At 41.4% G+C, this 22,519-nt stretch overlaps 1 protein-coding gene across 1 annotated transcript in view; it reads left to right on the plus strand.

Moving 5' to 3' along the window:
- ncor1 (nuclear receptor corepressor 1) overlaps window positions 1-22,519 on the plus strand; it is a 375,214-nt gene that overhangs the window by 265,416 nt on the left and 87,279 nt on the right. Inside the window, exons 22-24 of the mRNA XM_048612313.1 lie at window positions 10,819-11,014; window positions 14,428-14,595; window positions 19,610-19,785. Of these exons, the coding sequence (XP_048468270.1) occupies window positions 10,819-11,014; window positions 14,428-14,595; window positions 19,610-19,785 (540 nt within the window). The remainder of the gene's footprint in view (window positions 1-10,818; window positions 11,015-14,427; window positions 14,596-19,609; window positions 19,786-22,519) is intronic.

Below are 22,519 nucleotides of genomic sequence, written 5' to 3' on the forward strand. Positions count from 1 at the left end.
CCAGAATTGCTAACACCTCCTCCTTATGAACCTCAATCCCGTCTAGTCTAATAGCCTGTATCTCAGTATTCTCCTCGACAACATTGTCTTTTTCCTGTGTGAATACTGACGAAAAATATTCATTTAGCGCCTCCCTTATCTCTTTGGACTCCACGCACAACTTCCCACTACTGTCCTTGACTGGCCCTAATCTTACTCTAGTCATTCTTTTATTCCTGACAAACCTACAGAAAGCTTTAGGGTTTTCCTTGATCCTACCTGCTAAAGACTTCTCATGTCCCCTCCTGGCTCTTCTTAGCTCTCTCTTTAGGTCCTTCCTGGCTGTCTTGTAACTCTCAAGCGCCCTAACTGAGCCTTCACGCCTCATCTCTACATAAGCCTCCTTCTTCCTCTTGACAAGAGATTCAACTTCTTAAGTAAACCATGGTTCCCTCGCTCGACCACTTCCTCCCGACAGGTACATACTTCTCAAGGACACGCAGTAGCTGTTCCTTGAACAAGCTCCACATTTCAATTGTGCCCAGTCCCTGCAGTTTCCTTCTCCATCCAATGCATCATAAATCTTGCCTAATCGCCTCATAATTGCCTTTCCCCCAGCTATAACTCTTGCCCTGCGGTATATACCGATCCCTTTCCATCGCTAAAGTAAACGTAACCGAATTGTAGACACTATCACCAAAGTGCTCACCTACCTGGGACATTTTTCATTGGAGCCTAGGAGGTTAAGGGGTGACTTTAGAGGTTTGTAAAATCATGAGGGGTGTAGATAAGGTGAATGGCAGATGTCTTTTCCCCAGGGTGGGGGATTACAAGACGAGGGGGAGTATTTTTTAAGGTGAGAGGAGAAAGATTTTAAAAAAAATGTGGGGGGGAATTTTTTTACAGAGTGGTTCATGTATGGAATAAACTTCCAGAGGAATTGGATGTATGTACAGTTAGAACATTTGAAAGACATTTGGATAAGTACATATATAAGAAACGTTTGGAGAGATATGAGCCAAGCACAGGCAGGTGGGACTAGTTTAGTTTGGGATTATGGTTGCCATGGACTGGTTGGACCGAAGAGCCTGTTTCTGTGCTGTCTTACTGACTCCATGATTATGTATGGGACAACATGCCATGAGCTTTCCTAATTACCTGTGGCACCTGTGTGCTAACTTTGTGTTTCACACAAATACCAAGTCCCTTTGTGTTGTGGTTTTTCCTCCATTAAATAATATTCTGTTATTTTTGTTCTCCCTTTGAAAATGAGCAATTTCATATTTTCCCACTTTATTATACATTTGCCAACTTTTTGCCCACTTGCTTAACCTATAAGTATCTCTTTGTCAACTGTTTGTATCCCCCTCACAATTTGCCTTTCCACTTATTTTGTCATCTGTAAGTTTGGCTACAGTATATCTGCTTCCTTCCAACAAGTCATTCATATATGATGTAAACAGTTGCACTGTCTTGAGTTGCAAGGACAAGTAGCAACACCTTAAATGTTTATGACTGTCTAGTCTATTCATGGTGTGAACACTCCTTTTTAATTAGAGAGATGTTGAATAGGCTGGGGCTATTTTCCCTGGAGCATCAGAGGCTGAGGGGTGACCTTATAGAACTTTATAAAATAATGAGGAGCGTGGATAGGGTAAATAGACAAGGTCTTTCCCTGGCGTGGTGGAGTCCAAAACCAGAGGGCATAAGTTTAAGATGAGAGGGGAAAGATTTAAAAGGGACCTAAGGGGCAACTTTTTCACTCAAAGGGTGGTGTGTGTGTATGGAATGATCTGCCTGGGGAAGTGGTGGAGGCTGGTACAATTTATAACATTTAAGGGGCATCTGGATGGGTACATGAATAGGAAAGGTTTAGAGGAATATGGGCCAAATGCTGGCTCATGGGATTAGAATAATTTAGGCTACCTGGTCGGTATTGGATGAGTTGGAGCAAAGGGTCTCTTCCTGTGCTATACAGCTCTATGACTCTATAACCTTAAAATAATTTTTCTCCGTTTGCTTTGCATACTTGACAGTTTGTCTCGTTGGAATGCTTGTTTTGTGCCAGTAAGTTTAGTTCCATTGCCTCCCAGGTGTTCCTACATTGGAATAGAACTACTTCAATTCATTCCACTCTGCCTTTTTGAAAATATTTAATCTTTGTACGTTGCACTGCCATCACTCAGATCTGTATTTCTTCATTGTTCCCAATTTTAATAGACTCAGGCGCTTACAGGCTAGAAGGTGCCCATTATAACCTTGCCTGTTAATAAATATCTGACTGCATTAAATCCATTTTTCAGCTTTTGGCCTATGACCAAGGAAGCTATGGCAACACAACTGAATATCTAAATAATGTTTGCTTAAAATACCTTCCTATTCACCTTTTCTATGCCTATCGTAATCTTGTAACCTCGATCAGGTTTCCCACATCCTTTGCTGCTTGAAGGAAAACAACCCTAGCCTATCCAATCTTTCTTCCTAATTCAGACATTCTAGCCTAAGCAGCATCCTGGGAACTCTCCTTTGCACCCTCTCCACTGCAGTTATATCCTTCCTATAATGTTGTGACCAAGATTTACACAATACTCCAATTGTAGCGAACCAGCATTTCCAGCATAACCACCTTGCTGCTCCTATGTCTTCCGCTAATAAAGGCACGATCCTATAAGCTGCCTGAACCTTTCCAAGGTCCTACGATTCATAATGTAATCTCTTGCCTTATTATGAATTCCATTTTCCACTGCCCACCTGAGCAGTCTGTTGACATCCTCCTTTAGGTTAGGATTAGAATTATCCTTTATTGACACATATACTCAATGAGTATAGTGAAAAGTTTATTTGTTGCCACTTTCAGCCCCATCTTAGGTACAAAGGTACCTAGGTACAGCTTCTTTAGTTACAAGATCTTAGAAAATGGAGAAATAAAATGTCCAGCATTGCAGAAATAAAATTTCTGAACCACCAGTTCTTCCAAACCAGACCACGCTGGCTCCTGGCATCCAGACCATGCCAGGTTTCACCTTGACGATCATGAGGCCAGGAGAACACTTTAGACCATTATGCTGGACCAAGGATGCCAGCCGGGAGGGCACTGCGCCACATTGGGAGGCTGCCGCACCAGGCTGGGAAATTGTTGGAGGATGGAAGAAAAGAAAAAGAACTAAGAGCATTTAAAAAAATAGAATGGGCAGAGTGGACAAGATCCGGCTGGAGCGTCCTACTGTGCAGCCATTCTGGATTAGAATAGTTTATGGCTGTCCTTCTCACTACTTACTGCCCTACCAATTTTTGTGTACGCTATGAACATCTTGACCATAACCCATATCTTTAAGTGCATTTCATTAATGTATTCCACAAACAGCAAGATCCTCAACACCAAATCATGTGGAACCCCACTGGAATTAAGTATCAGAAACCCCACTCTACCATCGCCCTCTGTTTCCTGCTCTGTCAATTTTGGATCCAGTATTCCACTTGCCTTGGATCCCATGGGCACTTACTTTCTTGATCAGTCTGCCATGAGGGACCTTAGCAAAAACTTTGCTGAAGTCCGCAAAGGCCACATCAGACATGTTCCTGTCGTAGTAACTGCTAGTTACCTCTTCAAACAAAACAATCAAATTTGTCAAACTCAACTTTCCCTTAACAAATCCATGGTGGCTATCCCTGATTAATCCATGTCTCTCTAAGTGCAGATATATCATGTTCCTCAGAATTCTTTCCAATAACTTGCCCACTACCAAGGTTAGACTGACTGGCCTATAACTCACTGATCTATTCCTTACTCTTTTTTATTATAACTAAAGGACAATGTTGGCAATCCTCTTGTCCTTTGGCACCTCACCTCTGGCCAGACAGAACTTGAAAATTACTGCCAAGGCCCTAAGCTTGTCCGAGATAGAGTGGAGAGCCAGAGACTTTTTCCTAGGGGTGGAGGTAGCTATTACAAGGGAGCATAGTTTTAAAGTGAGTGGAGGTAGATGTAGGGGAGACGTCAGAGGTAGGTTCTTTACTCAGGGAGTGGTAGGGGCATGGATTGCATTGCCGGAGAGGGTAGTGGAGTCGGCCTCATTAGGGGCATTTAGGCTGCTATTAGATAGGCATATGGATGATAGTATAAGATAGGGATGGAGGTTAGATAGACCTTAGATTTAGGGTAAAAGTTTGGCACAACATCGTGGGCCGAAGGACCTGTAATGTGCTGCACTGTTCTATGTTCTAAATTGCTACTACTTTCTTAGACTCTTACTCTCACCCTCTGTTACATTTTTCCAATATTTCGCAGTCCTTCATATTGATGTCTATACAGCATCATCCTTTGTGAAGAGTGACACAATGTATTAATCGAGGACTGTGTCCATCTCTTCTAGTCACAGACACGTACGCACCTGCTTTGGTCCCCAGCAGGCTCTACCCCTTCCCTAGTTATTCTTTTGTCCTTTATATATTGAAAAACTCGGAGGGCTTCTTTTATTAAATTTGCCAATACTTTCTTGTGTGGTCTCTTTACTTTCCAAAGTTCCTTTTTAAGTCCAGTTTGTATTTTTTTTTATTCCTCCAGGGTCTCTACCCTACTGAGCCCTTGTTATCTGCTATAAGCTTCTCTTTTTTTTTTCTTTTCTTAATTCTAACCTTTATGTTCTTTTAAAATTAGTGTTCTCTGGTCTTGGTCCCACCCTTTGTCTTTACAGGAACATATTTTCCTTGCACTCTTGCTATTTCCTCAGTGAATCTCTCTCTCTACTCTGACACAAATTTATCTGCAAGGCAGCTGCTCCCAATCCACTTGGGCCAATTCGTATCTTATGGAAATTAACATTTCCCCAGATAATGTTTAACTTTAGATAACTTTCTTTTTCATAAGTACCCTAAATCTAGTTGAGGTGTGGTCACTTTCTCCAAAATGATCCCATACTTCTGTACCTTTGACCTGACCAAGCTTATTTCTGAATATTGGGTCCCCCACTCCACACACCACCTCCTCCTCCTCTCCCCCCACCCCTGTTGGACTTTGTATGTAATGGCAAAAACGGTTCTCCTGGATGCAGTTTCAGAATTTTGCTCCCTTACTACCTCGCACACTAAAACTATACCGGTTAAGATTTGGGTAATTAGAATCCCTACTCCTACTACCTTTTAATTCTTGCATTTCTCTGACGTTGGATGACCTACTTTTCTCCTCTTGAATGTTTGGGGACCTATTTATGTACCCAACGGTGAGTTTGTCCCTTTTATGTTTTTATTTTTTTCCTTTAACATGTAGCACTGTGAGATAATCCTTTCAGGATCACATCCCTTCTCACTGCTGTAATGAATTCCTTGACCAATATTGTGATTTCCTTTCCTCTCTTCTAATTCCATTTTTCTTTCAGCGGAATACTTTATAACCAGGAACATTGAACTGATAATCTGCCCATTTTTAAGCCAAGTCTCAGTCAAGGCAATGATATCATATGCTGATGTGTCAGTATGTACTTTCAACTTATAAGGAAGGGTCACCGGACCCGAAACGTTAACTCTGTTTTCTCCTTCACAGATGCTGCCAGATCTGCTGAGCTTCTCCAGCAACTTTGTTTTTGTTCCTGATTTACAGCATCCACAGTTCTTTCGGTTTTTATGTTGTACTTTCAACTTGTTTGTCTTATTTTTTAGACTCCTTGCATTAAAATCTATTCCATTTAGCCTTGCTAAATTCACCTTTTCTTATCTGGCCTATGTTTCCTTTGCCTTCTAGACTCACTGGCATTTTAACTTCTCATTTTATTTCAGCTTCTCTTCACTCTGATGTACTTGTCAGGATGCCTAGCTAGTTTAAATCCACTCAATAGCACAAGCAAACCTCCCCATGTGGATGTTGGTCCCATTCCTCTCCAAATGTACCCTGTCTAACCTGTACAGGTCCCACCTTCCCCCAACGCCTCAAGAATCAAAAGCCCTCCATCTTACACCATCTTTCCAGCCATGCATTTACCTGCTGTATTCTTCTATTCCTATACTCTCTACCGCGTGGCACCAGGGCTAATCCAGAGATTGAAGTCTTGCTTTTCACTTAGCTACCCAACTCCCTAAAGGATCCAATTTCCTTTACTCCTTGTGTCATTGGTCCCAACATGGATTGCAACGTCTGGCTATTCACTTTCCCCTTTCAAAGTGCCCTGCAGACATTCCATTCCATGACATCTTTGACCCTGGTACCAGGATGCAAGATGCCATCCTGGAGTCAAGTCTGCGACAACAAAACTACCTGTCTGCACTCCTCACTAACAAATCCCCTACCATTATTTTCCTTTTACACTCCTTCATCTCTTCTCTCACCACCCCCTCTCCCCCTCCCCAACAGCCTGACGAGCAGCTGGACCACCCACAGTGCTATGGCCTTGGTTCTGGCTGACCTCTACAGAGAAACCATCACCGCCACTGTTTTTCAAGCCTGATGAACAGTTTGCAAGCAAGATGCACTCAAGGGATTCCCTCACTACTGTCTGGACTTTTTTATTACGTCTAACAGTCAGCCACTCCCTCTGTGCCTGCTTTTATTTTACTGTTACTCCTATATAACTGTAGACGAGAAAAGTCTTATCCTTGCTTACATCCCAAGTTCCACACGGGTTCACCGCTTGTCTGTTTGTGGAGGTAATAACCGCACCCCTCCTCTCAGTGATGCTGATTGCATACAACAGAGTGCTGACCTCGCCCACTTTCTCAATGATGCTGACTATCTGTCACAGGGTGCTAACCTCGTTTCCTCCTCTCAAATCATTCTCATATTCAGGAAAGTAGGGAGACAGGAAGGAAATAGTATGCCATTTAAACTAAGCACTGTCAGTGAGGGAAAATGCTGGGATGCATTGTTAAGGAAGTTGCTGAACATTTTAAGCAATCGAGCAAAGTCAACTTGACTTCATGACGGGAAAAGTGTGTTTGACAAATTTATCATAGTCCTTTGGAAACACACATGCAGAGTGGATAAAGGGAAACCAGTGATTGTTGTGTATTTGGATTTCTAAAAAGGTTTCTGATAGGTGCCACGGCAGAGTTTTTCCATTGTTTTGGGGTGATAGAGGATTGGCTAATTAACAGGAAACTGAATAGAGAAAAGTTGGATATTTTTGAGTTGACTCATTAGTGGGATATCACAAAGTTCACTGCTGAGACCTCAACTTGTTGCAATCTATATTGGTGACTTGAATAAAGGGACAGAATGTATTGTAGCCAAATTTTCTGATTTTTTTTTTTCCTTTATTCATTCACGGGATGAGGGCGTCACTGGGTAGGCAGCATTTATTGCCCATCCCTAATTGCCCAGAGGGCAGGTCAGAGTCCACCATATTGCTGTGGGTCTTGAGTCACATGTAGGCCAGACCAGGTAAGGATGGCAGTTTCCTTCTCTAAAAGACATTGGTGAACGAGGTGGCTTTTTCCAACAATCAACAATGGATTCATGGTCATCATTAGACTCTTAATTCTAGATATTTATTGAATTCAAATTCCACCATCTGCCATGGCAGGATTTGAACCCAGGTCCCAGGACATTATCTGGGTCTCTGAATTTTAAAAGTCCAATGATAATACCTCTAGGCCATCGCCTCCCCTGATAATACAAAGCTAAGTGGGAAAGCAAGTAGTGAGGACATTGACATATAGCTGGGTTAAGTTAGTAAATAAATTTTGACAGATGGAGAAAAATCTTGGAAATTGTGAGCTTGTCACTTTGGTAGAAAGAATAGAAAAGCATATTATTTACATGCTAAGGACTTATATGTTGATGTGGTACAGAGGGATGTGTGAACATAATTAATCACAAAGTTACCATGCAGCTACAGCTAGTAGTTAGGAATTTAAATGAAATGTCACCTTGTTGCAAGGAAGACAAAGTATAAAAGTGGGCAAATCTTGTCACAACTGTATATGACATTTGTGAGACCACATGGGGTATACTGCATACAATTTTTGCATCCTTATTTAATGTGGTTGCACTGGAGCATTGGCTGCATTTAATTAGTTGCATTGGAGGCAGTTTGAAAAAGGTTATCAGTTGACTCATGGGCTGAGGGGTTGTCTTGTGAGGAAAGCTGGAGCAATTTGGCCTATATTAGTTGGAGTTTAGAAGAACGGAGGTGATCTTAAATATATCTGAAATATAAAAGACTTTGAGAGGATTTAACAGGATAGATGCTAAGTGGCTGTTTCTCCTCATGGGAGAATCTAGAGTTAGATGATGACCATTAGGTTTCAGAATAAAGAGCCTCTCAGTTAAGATAAAGATGGGAAAGGTTTGTTCTTTCAGGATCATTAATCTCGGGAATTTTCTAATCCAGAGAACAATGCAGGCTACTTCATTGAATATATTCAATTCTGAGCTAAACAAATCTTTGATCACAAGTGAATTGGGGTCAGACTGAAAAGCAGAGTTGAGACCCGGTCAGATCAGCCATAATCCTATTGAATCGCAAAGCAGGCTCAAGCAACCAAATGGCCTGCTTCAATTTTTGATGTTCTTATTAAATTTCCAACCTTGATTTGGGTCACCATGTTGCAGATTCATCAAGCAGGGACATAGGTGCTTTAAATGAGTTATACCAGTTGTTCACAATCCCTTTTGATTGGATTTATTTCCCCTTTCCCAAGTGAGAGGTCACAATCATAGTCCTACAGCATGGAAACAGATCCTTTGATCCAACTCAGCTGCACTGACCAGATATCCCAATCCAATCTAGGCCCGTTTGCCAACATTTGGCCCATATCCCTCTAAACTCTTTCTACCCATATATCTATCCAGGTGCCTTTTAAATGTTGTAATTGAACTGACCTCCTCCACTTTCTCTGGTGGCTTATTCCATACATGCACCACCCTTTGGAAAAAGTTATCCCTTAGGTCCTTTTAAATCTTCTCCCAAAACACCTTAAACCTATGCCCTCTAGTTTAAGACACCCCAGCCCCTAGGAAAAAGACCCCGGCTATATACCCTATCCATGCCTCTCATGATGTTAGAGACCTGTATAAGGTCACCCCTCAGCCCCTGAAACATTAATTCCGTTTCTGCTTTCACAGCTACTGCTTGACCCGCTATTTCCAGCATTTTCAGTTTTCTCTTCATATTGCTCTGTTCACTTGCAAAGCTGTTGGTACCCATCAGATTTAAATAAAGTGCATGCTATCTGATCAGCAGCTTCTCATAGTCCTACAGCACAGAGACAGGCCCTTTGTCCTAGATATTTTTTTCCAACATCCTCAAAATGAATTCAATCCTGAGTTGAGTAATTCTTTTCAGAGTCAAGTGAGTCAAAGCTCTTGGAGAGACAAACAGGAAATTGGAGTTAAAGCATAGCCAAATCAGTCATGATTTTTTTGAATAGGGTTGAGTGGGCTATGTGCCTACAGTTCTAAAACCCTTGCAACTGCACCATTCCTCCAGCTTAATGTGTATTTATCTAAACTATTCCTGCCTGATATCGAAAACATAGCACTCAAGTGGTCTTGTGGTTGCTGCCCCTCAGGCTTTCTGCCTTCCAATCTGGAACCTAACTCTTCACATATCCGCTGAAACTTTGACACTTTGATTTGTCATTGGGTCCTACTGGGACCATAACCTCTGGCTGAACTTTCCTGTCAGAAGATTTTCTGTCCATTCCATTATGCTAGACTGTCATCTCAGTGATCTGACATTTATACCTCAAATAATACGGGAAAACAAAACTTGTCATTTATCTCATTATGTTTGTGGGATCATTCTGTGTGTAAATTGGCTGCCACATTTATCTACAAATCTGCAAAAGTAGAACCTGTAATATCTTGCCTGCTGAATATAAGAAATGCCAACACAAATTATACTGGATAGTTTGAGTTCTATATTCTTTAAAGTCATTGTAAGTATTTTTAGCAGCGCACTTAAGCATGCCCAAAGCTGCTTTCCTGTGGGCATTTGACTCGATTTCCTGGAATTAAACAATTTAGATGTTGATGTTCAAGGGCTTTGGCCCCTTGATATGTTCAAATTTTTTTTTCCTCTGATATCCATTTCATTTTGATTGGGGTTCTGTTGGAGGTTTGATATTCTACAATAATGTTCCCATTGAGCTATGATTTTCACTGTTAAACCAACTATGTGATAATCTTCATTCTAAATGCGTGGACTTTGTTCTTCAGATCGCAGAACCACTGTTGATGAGATTCCATTGAATATACCAGCAGTCCCAAGCTTTGCTAGGGAACCTCATTAGTTGGCTTTTGTACAATAAGAACATAGAACATTACAGCGCAGTACAGGCCCTTCAGTCCTCGATGTTGCGCCGACCTGTGAAACCAATCTGAAGCCCATCTAACCTAAACTATTCCATTATCATCCAATACAGAAATACAGCTAGTACCATCCAGTTCCCCATGCCACCAGTTACAATCTGAAGATAAACCTGCTTGGTTCACTCTGAACAAACAGGCAGGAAGAATGTTCTTCCTAGGAATGTGACTGTCTATCTGTTTGTAACACCTGGAGTTTTAATAAGTTTTTCACATGGTTTAAAAGTATAATTGCTGCTGTTATGTGTACCTGATTTCTACATTTTGGTGATCCAAGACATGTTACAAATGTTATAGTAGCTTCCAGTAGGGTAAGCTGAGTGAAGTGGTATCACTTATATTCAATTAGGCTTGTGTGATTTCTCCCAATATTGTAATTCCTTTCACCTGTGGGTTACTAATGTATACAACATAGACTCAGTGCTCATAGCTGAAACCCTCCTGTTTCTTTGAATGCATTCAGAGGAATTGATGGATGCACATGTTTATCAAGGCCAGTCTGAAACTGCCAACTTTAAGCAATGTTTTCTTTCTACTAGATGGCTGCACCCTATGTGCCTACCACTGCCCCTGTAAGTGGCCTGGCCCTATTTCAGCGGCACATCAAGGCTATGCATGATTCCGCACTTCAGGAGGAGCAGATGCGACAAAGGCAAGAACATATGGATGCTGAGCGCAGAACCTCTTCCAGTCCCAACATCAGCAGCAAGACCTGTCCAGTCTTGGACAGAGAAGGTATCAGTAGTGTCATCAATGCAAACAAAAACTGCTCGGGTCTTTTACATGTTTTACCAACAGTTTTGATGAGGGTGCCACATTGATGCCAAGACTGATGTTGTGCAATACCACAATAACTCAAGACATATTATCATTGAATACCAAACCATCAAAATAATAATTATTTATCCATAAACTAACTTGAGACAATATTCACCTCTGCATGATACCTTGCATACATTCCGAGTTGGAACAATCCTTGTCACTGTACTGCTACAGTATTACACTTGGAGAAGAATGAATTTTATTGCCAATAATTGGTCATGTACTTTCTTCCCCATTTCCTATTTATGCGTCATGTCTGTTAGGGTCTTGGATGAATTGTTTGGGCAGATGTAAGGAAATAACTTCCTCATAACTTCTGTTTTCTGGAGTTTAAACCATGTCCTAGTCCCTTGCTACAGGCGAAGGACTTTAACAGATGCTGCAATCAGTGCTTTCAACCAAGTCTGTGTTACACACATTAGTAACCCACAGTTTCTAACTGTGTCTGCTGTCCAATTACATTAGTTTATACAACCAGAGTTTATAAAACAAAGTAAGAATCTACTTACAGTATTTCTCAACTGCAACATGAGCCCTTTCACCTGTTTTATACTAACAGAATTAAAGGATTGTGAATCTGAGATATCGATATTTTATGAGACACTCTACAATCACTAAATTCATCTATGTTAGAAACCTATTTTTAATGTATATATAGATCTGGAAAGTATTGTTCCTATATTTGCTTACTTTCTCCTGTCCAAGCGTTTGCTCTTTTAAGTTCGCCATATATGTATTGGAATATTTACAATGTTTGCTGGGCAACATTCCAGCTGCATGCATAATGATACCCTGGCTGGGCTTGATGACAGTCCACAAGCTGCTTACCCTTGACACAGATAAAGACCAGAGGTTAACATTGCTTCAATATATCTTGGAAATAGGGTAAGCAGAAATTATGTTTGTTGTCCACAAAGTCTCCTGTAAGAAACTGTTGGTGCTCATTGTAGAAACATTTCTGAAGCGTTTTCCAGAGTCTGTCAAGCTACAATGCCACCAAAATGTACAATCCAGATGATATTAGGTATTCCAGTTAATTCCATCTATCCTTGGGCCATCCCTGCCACGCAGTTGGCTGCTGGTGAGCCTATCTGACATGAACCTTTTCCTGTGCTCTATAAAGCTGCATAAGTTCACTCAAAAAATTGATGTTTGATGATTAGGCTGTTTGACGACAATCTAGAATGCATTTTGAGTGTTTTGATTTTGTTGGAGATGCTGTCCTGTGCATGGACATGTTGGTTTACGTCTGTGTTATGCTTAGACTTGAATGTGGTCTTGAAGTGAAGTTCTAACTGACTTTCAGAATCTATAGTGCTATTCAGCGAAAAGGTAGTGGCTATCTGGTGTCCTCCTTGACAATGCTGCTTCACACTATCACCAAAATAAATAATCTCATCATAAGCCTTGCTATTTCTGGGATCTTGCTATCCTTCTGGGATGTATGGCTGTCGTACTTGTCTAGCAAATGGCATCTCTGAAGCACTCAGTAGCGTTTGAAAGAAGTGGTAAATGGCATTGTGTTGTTGGGTTAGTTTGGTTTCAATAACTCTCAAACTGCTAGTAGTAATAATGTGGAGATGCTGGTGTTCGACTGGGGTGGACAAAGTCAGAAGTCATATGACACCAGGTTATAGTCCAACAGATTTATTTGAAATCACAAGCTTTCAGAGTGTTGCTCCTTTGTTAGGTGAAGTCACTAACTCTAACTGTAAGATATTTACTGTTAGGAGAGCACTCACTTGCACTAGCTGCTTTCTATGCTCCTTTCATTTAGATTCTCTTGTCACGTAAGTATTTGTCATTACTTTCTATTACTTCACAGACTATTGCTGTTAACTCTTTTTATGGGGTTTAGTCTAACATGCTCCATTGTAGTACATGATGAAGTGCTTAAGAAAGACAAATGTTTTGTCAACAGTCATGTTTATGGTGTTCTCTTGGATTGGGTTGGTGCATAATCCATGGAATAGGTTCCTAGTTTTTACCTGGTCATGTACGTACTGTCAAGGATTTCAAAGTTTTTGTATAGCTGATATCGAAGGGAGGGAGTAATGAAGGTTTATTCAGCTTAAATCACTGTTGTAGACTGAGCGATTGCCTGTTTGACATTAAATGACCATCAGGATGATTTGAAGCAATAATTTTTAGCTGTTATTTCCAAGTTAATCTATAAAGCATTAATCATCCTGACTTGAGCATAGAGTGGTGAGTTATGAACACATTGCTTACTCTGTAAATGTATTATCTTTTAGTTTTAATACTCCTATTTGTTGGACAGCAGCTCATGCTTATCAATGTTTGCTGAGTTTCGTGATAGGATACAATCTGCATGGGCAGACTGGATCCTAGACTGAATTCAAACGAAAGCACAAGTACCTGGATGTAGAAAGTTCTGACTTATTTTAAAGCTAGACCTGATGGGAATCCATGGCAATCCATCAACATCCAAGAGGTGATTGCCTTTACCAAGTGCTTTCAGTATTCTGAACTGAATTTTCCAAGTTGCTTCGGCAAGGTGCTTAATGTCTGAGCGTAGCAATGATTTATGGGAGGAGAAATATCAGAGCATTGTAGTGTCTGGATGAGTATCAGAGAAACATGGACATCAGTGAGTGTGAAATTTAGCTTTCAGTCATTGTGCAGCATTAGAATGCTTGACCCTGTGTAATTTAGAATGAAGGGATGTCCAAAGGGGTATATTAACTGAGACAATGATGGTCAATTTTATTATTATGTTGCTTACATTTATATTCATATTGCTAATGTAATGACGTTATAAGTAGAACTTGCTCTATATCTCTGTATGGCAGAGTTCTGTTTATATATTGAAGTGTTTTTGCATTTTGTTCCAGTGTAAAAAGATAAAAATCAAACATAATTGATATTGAAATTATTTCCACACAAGCCAAATTATTGGCCGTTTCTCAACATAATACCCATTTAATCAGCAGATAGGGAGCACCCTTTTGTGCACCACAAGAGTAAGTTTATGCATCATGTGTCATTTTCCCCTTTTTAAAGTACTCAATGGAGGAGGTTGAAGCTGCCCTTTCGTTCAACAGGCGGTACAGAACACAATGTTGTCAACCCAGTCCCATATTTCCAGTGAGACTGCTTCATTTTGACATCATGCCCACTCCATGCCCCATCCCAAACTGCCCCATATCTCTGACTGCCCAGCCCTTCATTTGTCCAGACTCCTGCCACTTCTGCACCTTTTCACGCTCCTAACTAATGAAATGAAAATAGAAGTTGTGCACCTTTGTGCCTTGAAGGTCTTGTTGCTGAGAGTTAATGGTTACGCAATTTCTGTCATTCTGCAGGTAAACCATTTGTTTACATGCCATATCACGAGGCAAGGCGTGTGATGGAGCAGGAATCACAGACAGCAGGAGCCAGATCCGCATCACCATACAGGCTGTCCCCAAGGGAATCCTGTAAACTTTCTCCACAGCCAGAGATGAACAACTTGCGGTACAGTGTGCCACCAGGTAATGAACCATAACTATCACCCTTTTATGCCATGTTCCTTGTGTCATAAATCTGCATCATTTGGAAATGGTCAATAATCAGATAGTCTGTTCCTCCTTCTATTTACAAAAAACCAAAGAACAAGCACAGGAACGGGCCCCTCACCCTCCAAGCCTGCGCAGGTACATTTTGCCCTTCCATACTAAAACTATCTTCACTTACTGGATCCGTATCCCTCTATTCCCTTATTTATTCATGTATTCGTCCAGGTGCTTCTGGAACGCTGCTATTGTGTCTGCTTCTACTACCAACACCTCTGGCAGCTCGTTCCAGGCACTCACCACCCATTGTGTGAAAAACGTGTCTCGCACATCTCTTTTAAACTTAACCCTCCCCCACAACTTGAACCTGTGCCCCTAGTAACTGATCCCTCCACCCTGGGTAAAAGCCTCATACTTTCCACTCTATCCATGCCATTCACGATCTTTTAAACTTTTATCAGGTCACCCCTCAACCTCTTGCAATATGGTGAAAACAAACCTAGTCTATTCAATCTTTCTTCATAGCTAAAATCTCCCATGCCAGGTAACATCCTGGTAAACCTTTTCTGTACGTTCCTCCAGATCATTCACATCCTTCTGGTAGTGTGGTGACCAGACTGTACACAATATTACAAGTGTGGCCTAGCTAAAGTTCTATAAAGCTGCAGCATAACTTGTTTATCCTTGTACTTCATGCCTCTTCCCATGAAGGCAAGCATACATTAGGCCTTTTTAACTATCTTATTTCCCTGCGCTGCCACCTTCAGTGATCTGTGGACTTGCACACCCAGATCTCTCTGCATATCAATACTTCTCAGAGTTCTGCCGTTCACTGTATAATTTCCACCTGTACTTGATGTTCCACATGCACCACCTCACATTTGTCAGGATTAATCTCCATCTGCCATTTTTCTACCCATGCCTCCAACTGATTTATATCCTGCTGTATCCTCTGACAGTCCTCCTCACTATCCACAACTGAACCAATCTTTGTACTGTCTGCAAACTTACGAAGTAGACCAGCTACATTCTTCTCCAAATCATTTATGTAGATCACAAACAGCAGAGATCCCAGCACTGATCCCTGTGGAACACCACTAGTCACAACCTTCCATTCCAAAAAGCATTCGTCCTCTGCTACCATCTGTCTCCTATGACTAAGCAAGTTCTATATCTATCTTGCCAGCTCACCCCAGTACTGTGAGACTTCACCTTTTGTACCAGTCTGCCATGAGGGACCTTGTCAAAGTCTTTACTGAAGTCCATGTAGACAGCATCAACCCCTTTTCTCTCATCAATCATCTTCACCACCTCAAAAAAATCTTGGTCAAGTTGGTGAGGCACAGCCTCCCCTGCCCGAAAGCAAGCTGTCTATCGCTAATCAGTCCATTTGCATCTAATTACTAATAGATCTTGTCCCTGAGAATCTCTTCCAATAATTTCCCTACCACTGACATGAGGCTCACAGACTTGTAGTTTCCTGGATTATCCCTGTTAATCCTCTTAAACAATGGGACAACATTGGCTATTTTGCAGTCCTCTGGGAACTCACCTGTGGCCAAAGACACTACAAAGCTGTATGTCAATGCTCCAGCAATTTGTTCTTTTGCCACTCTCAATATTCTGGGATAGATCCCATCAGGACGTGGAGACTTATCTATCTTAATACTATTTAAGATGCACAACACCTCTTTCTTTTTAGTAGCAACTTGGCTTAGAAATTTGACATTCCCTTCCCTGACATCAGCCTCTACCATTTCTTTCTTTTTGGTGAATACAATACAAAATATTCATTTGAGACTTCATCTTCCTCTTCTGGCTCCACACATACATTCCCTCCTATATACTTGAGTGGGCCAACCCTTTCCCTGGCTAACCTCTTGCTTTCTATATATTTCTTCTGTTCATGATCAAAAAGTACTCCAGTTTCGGGAATATGTTGTCTTTGAATCTATTTTGAAAAAAATCACGTCTGGTTTAAGACTAATCCCTTTGCAGATGAGACTAAACTGAGTGGAGGAGGAGCAGGTGAGCTGTGAAGAGAATGCAGAGATGCTTCAGTAAGAAATGGCGTGTGAGCACAAATGTATGGCAGATGAAGTATATGGATAAATGTCAAGTTATCCACTTTGGTAGCAAAGGCAGGAATGTCAAGAAATTGGGGAAAGCAGGAGGTGCAACGAGACCTGTGCATCCCTGTACACCAATCAATGAAAGCAGGTGCTGCAAATGGTGAAGATGACAAATGGTATTTTGGCCTTCATAGTGAATGGATTTCAGTACAGGAGCAGGGATGTCTTGCTACAATTCTACATAGCTTTGATGAGAACGCACCTGAAGTATTGTTTGCAGTTTTGGTTTCCTTATCTGAGGAAGAATGTTCACTGTGGCCCAACTACAGCTGGAAGGTTTACCAATAATTCCTGGGATGACTAGACTGATGTACGAGGAGAGCTTGAATTGGTTAGGATTATATTCCATGGAGTTCAGAAGAATGGGGGACGATCTTGTAGAAACTTATAAAATTCTGACAGGATTAGACAGTGTGTTGCAGAAAAGATGTTCTGGATGACTGGGAAGTCCAGAACCGGGGGCACAGTTTAAGAATACGAGGAAGGCCATTTGGGACTGAAGTGAGAAGTTCCTTCACCCAGAGGGTGGTGCGTCTGTGGAATTCTATGCCACAGAAAGCAGTTGAAGCCAAAAACAGAATTTTTTAAGGTAACAGGGAGAAAGTGAGAACCAGGGTACTGAGTTGGATGATCACATTGAGTGGCAAGGCAGGCTTGAAGGGCCAAATGGCCACCACCTGCTTCTATTTTGTTTCTGTTTCTATGTACACAGCTTACCGGTGATATTTTAAATAACGTTGCTGGCTTTCTCAAGGCAAACGATTGTTCTGACTACAGCAAAAAGAAAGTTGCTGGAAAAGCTCAGCAAGTCTGGTATCATCTATGAAGGAAAAACCAGTTAAACGTTTCGGGTCTGGTGACCCTTCCTCAGAACAGAGGGGTCTATTTTTCCCTTCACAGATGATGCTGGACTTGCTGAGCTTTTCCGGCAACTTTCTTTTTGTTTCTGATTTACAGCATCCGCAGTTCTTTCAGTTTTTAGATGTTCTGTCTAATTTTGGTCATGGTTCAAGGATTTCTGAATCAAATCTCTATGTTTCAACTTCTACTCCAGAGGCTAATGTTCCCTTAACTTTTCATTTGAAGTGTCAGTAAGATTAGATAATCATGTTTAAATCGCACTTTAACCCAAAATCACATCTTTCCTCTCAGGTGGCCCTGTTTGAAGAAAAGTCAGTGAGTTCTTTGGGTGTACCGGCTGCCATCTATACTTAAGCAATGTCATTAAAAAGAACTACATGGTCATCATCACATTGTTGTTTGAAGGCTGTTGCTGTGCACTAATTGGCTGTCTTGTTTCAATCACAGTGACTACATTTCAAATGCATTGTGGTATTGATGAACTAGGACTGAGCTGAAATTGGCAATAAAGCTATTTGAATGGAAGTTCTTTCTTTACATGTATCATGGCTTCGAAAACACAAACACAAAAATACTTGTAAATCTCAATACGTCTGATAGCATCCACAGAGAGAAATCGGAGTTAAAGTTTCGGGTCCAGCGACCCTTCTTCAGAACTAATGGTAACGAGGAGAAAGTTTGTTTGTATGCAGATATAGGATGGGGTGGGGGGAGGATAAACAGTAAACAGTAGGTTGAAATAGAGTCCAAAGAGAGAGAGAACCAGTTTTGGACAGACAACGATGTGGAGAATAGACAGCCTAGGAGAATGAATGGCCGCTAGTGGGGTCTGTTAGTGGCTAACAATGGGTAGTGTGTAATAGCAGATCATGTGATAAGAAGACATGGTGTGTGGGGGTCTTAGGGTTAGTCCTTGTCTGCCAACTGCTCTTCTCTCTCTTTGGGCTCTATCTCCACCTATTGTTTACTCCCTACCCTCTATATTCTGCGTAAAAACAACCTTTTCCGAGCTACCATCAGTTCTGGAGAAGGATCACTGATCCGAAATGTTAACTCTGATTCCTCTCCACAGTTGCTGCCAGACCTGCTGAGATTTTCCAACAACTTCAGTTTTTGTTTCTGATTTCCAGCATCCACAATTCTTTTGGTTTTTCATCAATTCCAAAGTTACTCTGGTGCCAGAGTTTAGACAGGTGAAATGGAACTGACCTACCAAATATAAATAGTGGCTAGAGGTGCAGATCAGAGGCTAGAAATCTTGCAACAAGTAACTCACTTCCTGACTGCCCAAAGTTTGTCCACCATCTAAAATACAAGCCAGGAGTATGATGGAATGCTCCCCACATGCCCGAATGAGTGCAGTTTTGACGACATTCAAGAAGATTGACTGTATCCAGGATACAGCAGGCTGTTTAACTGCCACCACATCTACAAAAGTTTGGTCATTCCACCATTGACGCCCAGTAGCAGTGCTGCAGAAATTTACCAGTAATCTTCAGACAGCACCTTTCAAACCCACAGCTGCTTCCATCTAGAAGGAAGGGGGTAGTAGATATTTGGGAACAACCCCACTTGTAATTTCCCCTTCAAGCCACTCAGCATCCTGATATGGGAATATATCACAGTTCCTTCAGTATCAGTGGATCAAAATCTTGGAATTTCCCCCCTAATAGCATTGTAGAATAACATACAACACATGGACTGCAGTGGTTCAAGAAGGCAGCTTGCCACGACTTTCGCAGGCAATAAATGCTGGCTGAGCCAGCAATGCCCGCATTCCATGAGTGAATGAAAAAAGGCAGAAACAGTGTGATGAGAAAGTAGGTAGACACTCAAAAAAAGGAGAAAAAAGTAATGACTGCAGAGTAAGTCACTGCAGGTTTGGATTTTGGTTCTCCGAAGTTGCAAGTACATCACTTTTCGTTTCCGAAAGTGCTTGTTATCCAGACATAGTTACAACAGTGTATTTGACTAACTGACCTTGTTACTTTGCCTTGCAGTTCTTCAGCCTGCTCCACATCAAATGATGCAAACCACGTCGGAGGGAGGGAAGTTAGTGATTACCAGACCGGCTAGACCATCCAACATTCCCTCCCCTCCCCCCCTCATTCCTTCAACAAAACCACCACTATCCACCGAGAAGCCATCATTCAACATGGGAGGTTCTATTTCACAGGTAAGCAGGAACTCCATACCATTCAATTCTAGATATATGACATACTGAGGGTCTCTTAATGGAATCTATCTAAATTAATTAAGGCTGTATAGCCTGAGGAAGGATCACCAGACCTGAAACATCAACTCTGATTTTTCTTCACAGATCCTGCTGGACCTGCTGAGTTTTTCCAGCACCTTCTGTTTTTGTACATTGTAGAGTCTGCATTTGCACAAGACCTAAAAACCAACTGCATTTTGTGGCCTGTCCTTTGCTGAAAATGGAGCTGGCCTGGTTTATGTGGACAAACATGGTGAACACTGGTTCTCTGATATGGCCTGATCTTTCCATTGAATTGACATAATCCCAATCTAGATACTATTAGAAATCACCTGTATAGGGTTAGTATACAGGTTCATTCCATCTAAAGTGACACTACTATGTCCAGATGCCAAAGTGTAGAAGTTAGTTCCCAACCCTAATTGACACTTCTTTGCACATGTCATTCTCTTGCCTGTTCTTCAGGCCTGTGTATGTGGCCTTCCCTGATGCGTGCATGTATGTGTGTGCGCGCAATGTACATTGGGTACCAGTCAAGATATGGTGTATATTGCTACTTGTTTTGCTATCTCTGCTGGTTTATCAAATGTTATTCATCTTTAATGAACCTGTTGCATGTTTCAGAGTCAAGAATTTATTTAAATTCTGCAGATGCTGTAAATCAGGAATAAAAACAAGTTGCTGGAGAAGCTCAGCAGCATCTGGTCTGGCAGCATCTGTGGAGAAAAAAATCAGAGCAGTTCTGAGGAAGGGTCACCAGACCCGAAACATTAACTCTGATTTTTTGTCTTCATAGATGCTGCCAGACCTGCTGAGCTTTTCCAGCAACTTCTGTTTTCGTTCAAGAATTTATTTGTCTTGCATTTATAATAGAAATGATAATGTTCAACTTTGGTTAAAAAATGTGTGATGTGCTCCATGTCTCAGGATTACAAATGGCTATGTATTCCATTAAGTGCATCTGGATTCCCTTGTATTTCCTGAATGTTTTTATCGTTTTGCAACTTCAGTCTCCTATGCGAATAAATTTGACTTTGATGTCTGAATGACTTACTTTGACTTTGACTTTGACTTTGGCTTTGTCTTGCTTGTTTGGCTAGCTGAGTGGGAGATAAATTTCCCTCTCCTTTCCATGCATTTGTGAGGCCATCGTCAACTGATGACAGATTATAACTATGGCTGGGAGATTAAAGAGTGAGCTTCTCTGGGAGTCTGAGTCATCACAGGGTTTCCGACTGAGCACCATGGACTGCTAAACAAACCGGATCAAGTTGGAGTGGATTCTGTTTGTTTTCAGCGTACATTTTAATCTGATAGAGTTGGAGAGAGCTGTTTGGTATAGAACATAAAACAGTGCAGTAAAGTAACTGGCCCTATGGCCCACCATGTCTGTGCCAACAATGATGCCATTCTAAACTAATCCCAACTGCCTGAATACAGTCTATATCCCTCCATTCCCTTTGTGTTCATGCGTCTTTCTAGATGCCTCAATCATTGCTATCATATCTGCTTTTACCACCTCACCCCACAAGACACTCCAGGCTCCTAACACCTTCTGTGTAAACAAAAACTTTGCCTTGCACATCTCCTTTAAACTCTAACCCCCCACCCCACCCCCACTCCCACCTTAAACCTATGAACAAAGAACACAGGACAGGAACAGGCCCTTCAGCCTGCCAAGACTGTGGCGAAACATTCCTTTCTAATCTAAAAATCTTTTGCCTGTACGTGGTCTGTATCCCTCTATTCCCAGCCTATTCAAATATCTATCAGGATGCCTCTTAAATATTGCTGTTGCATCCACCTCCTCCACCACCTCTGGCAGCATTCCAAGCACTTGCCATCCTCTGTGTAAATAAAAAAAACACCTGCCCGTCACATCTCCCTTAACCTTACCCTCCCCCACTTTTTTTAAACCTTAAACCAGTGTCCAATAGTAATTGATATTTCCATCCTGGGAAAAAGACTCCGCTAACCAGTCTATCTGTCTCATAATTTTATATGCTTCTATCAGGCCACCCTTCAGCCTCTGACCCTAGTGAAAACAATCCAAGTTTGTCGAACCTCTCTTTATAAGCTAATACATTGTAATCCAAACAACATCCTGGTAAACTTCTTTGCACCCTGTTCAAAGACTATATATCCTTTCCATAGTACTCCAAGTAAAGTTTTATGCAGCTGCAACGTGACTTACCAACTTCTACGCTCGGTGCCCTGACTGATGAAGGCAGCCATGCTATATGCCACTTTTGCTACCTTATCCACTTGTGTTGCCACTTTCAGGCACCCCAAAATCTCTCTGTATATCAATGCTCCTAAAGATCCTGCCATTTTCCACTTCCAATGCAAGATGCTTTGCAGCAAATCACCCAGGCTCCCTTCAACAGCATCTTCCAAATGCCTAATCTCTAAGTTGTAGAAGGACAAGCACAGTAGATATATGGTTACATCACACCAGGTTTCCCTCCAAGTTACACGCCAGCCTAACTTTCAAGAGTTTCCTCTTGCATTTCACTTCCTAAAATGCACCACCTCACACTTGTCCAGATTAAACTCCATCAGCCATTTCTCCACCCAAATTTCCAACTAATCTATATCATGCTGTATCCTTAGATAACCTTCCTCACTATCCACCACTCCACCAATTTTTGTGTTGCCTGCAATCTTATTAATTAGACCACTTACATTTTCATCC

Source organism: Rhincodon typus, chromosome 26 (genome assembly GCF_021869965.1).
Source record: "Rhincodon typus isolate 14 chromosome 26, sRhiTyp1.1, whole genome shotgun sequence".
NCBI lineage: Eukaryota > Metazoa > Chordata > Chondrichthyes > Orectolobiformes > Rhincodontidae > Rhincodon > Rhincodon typus.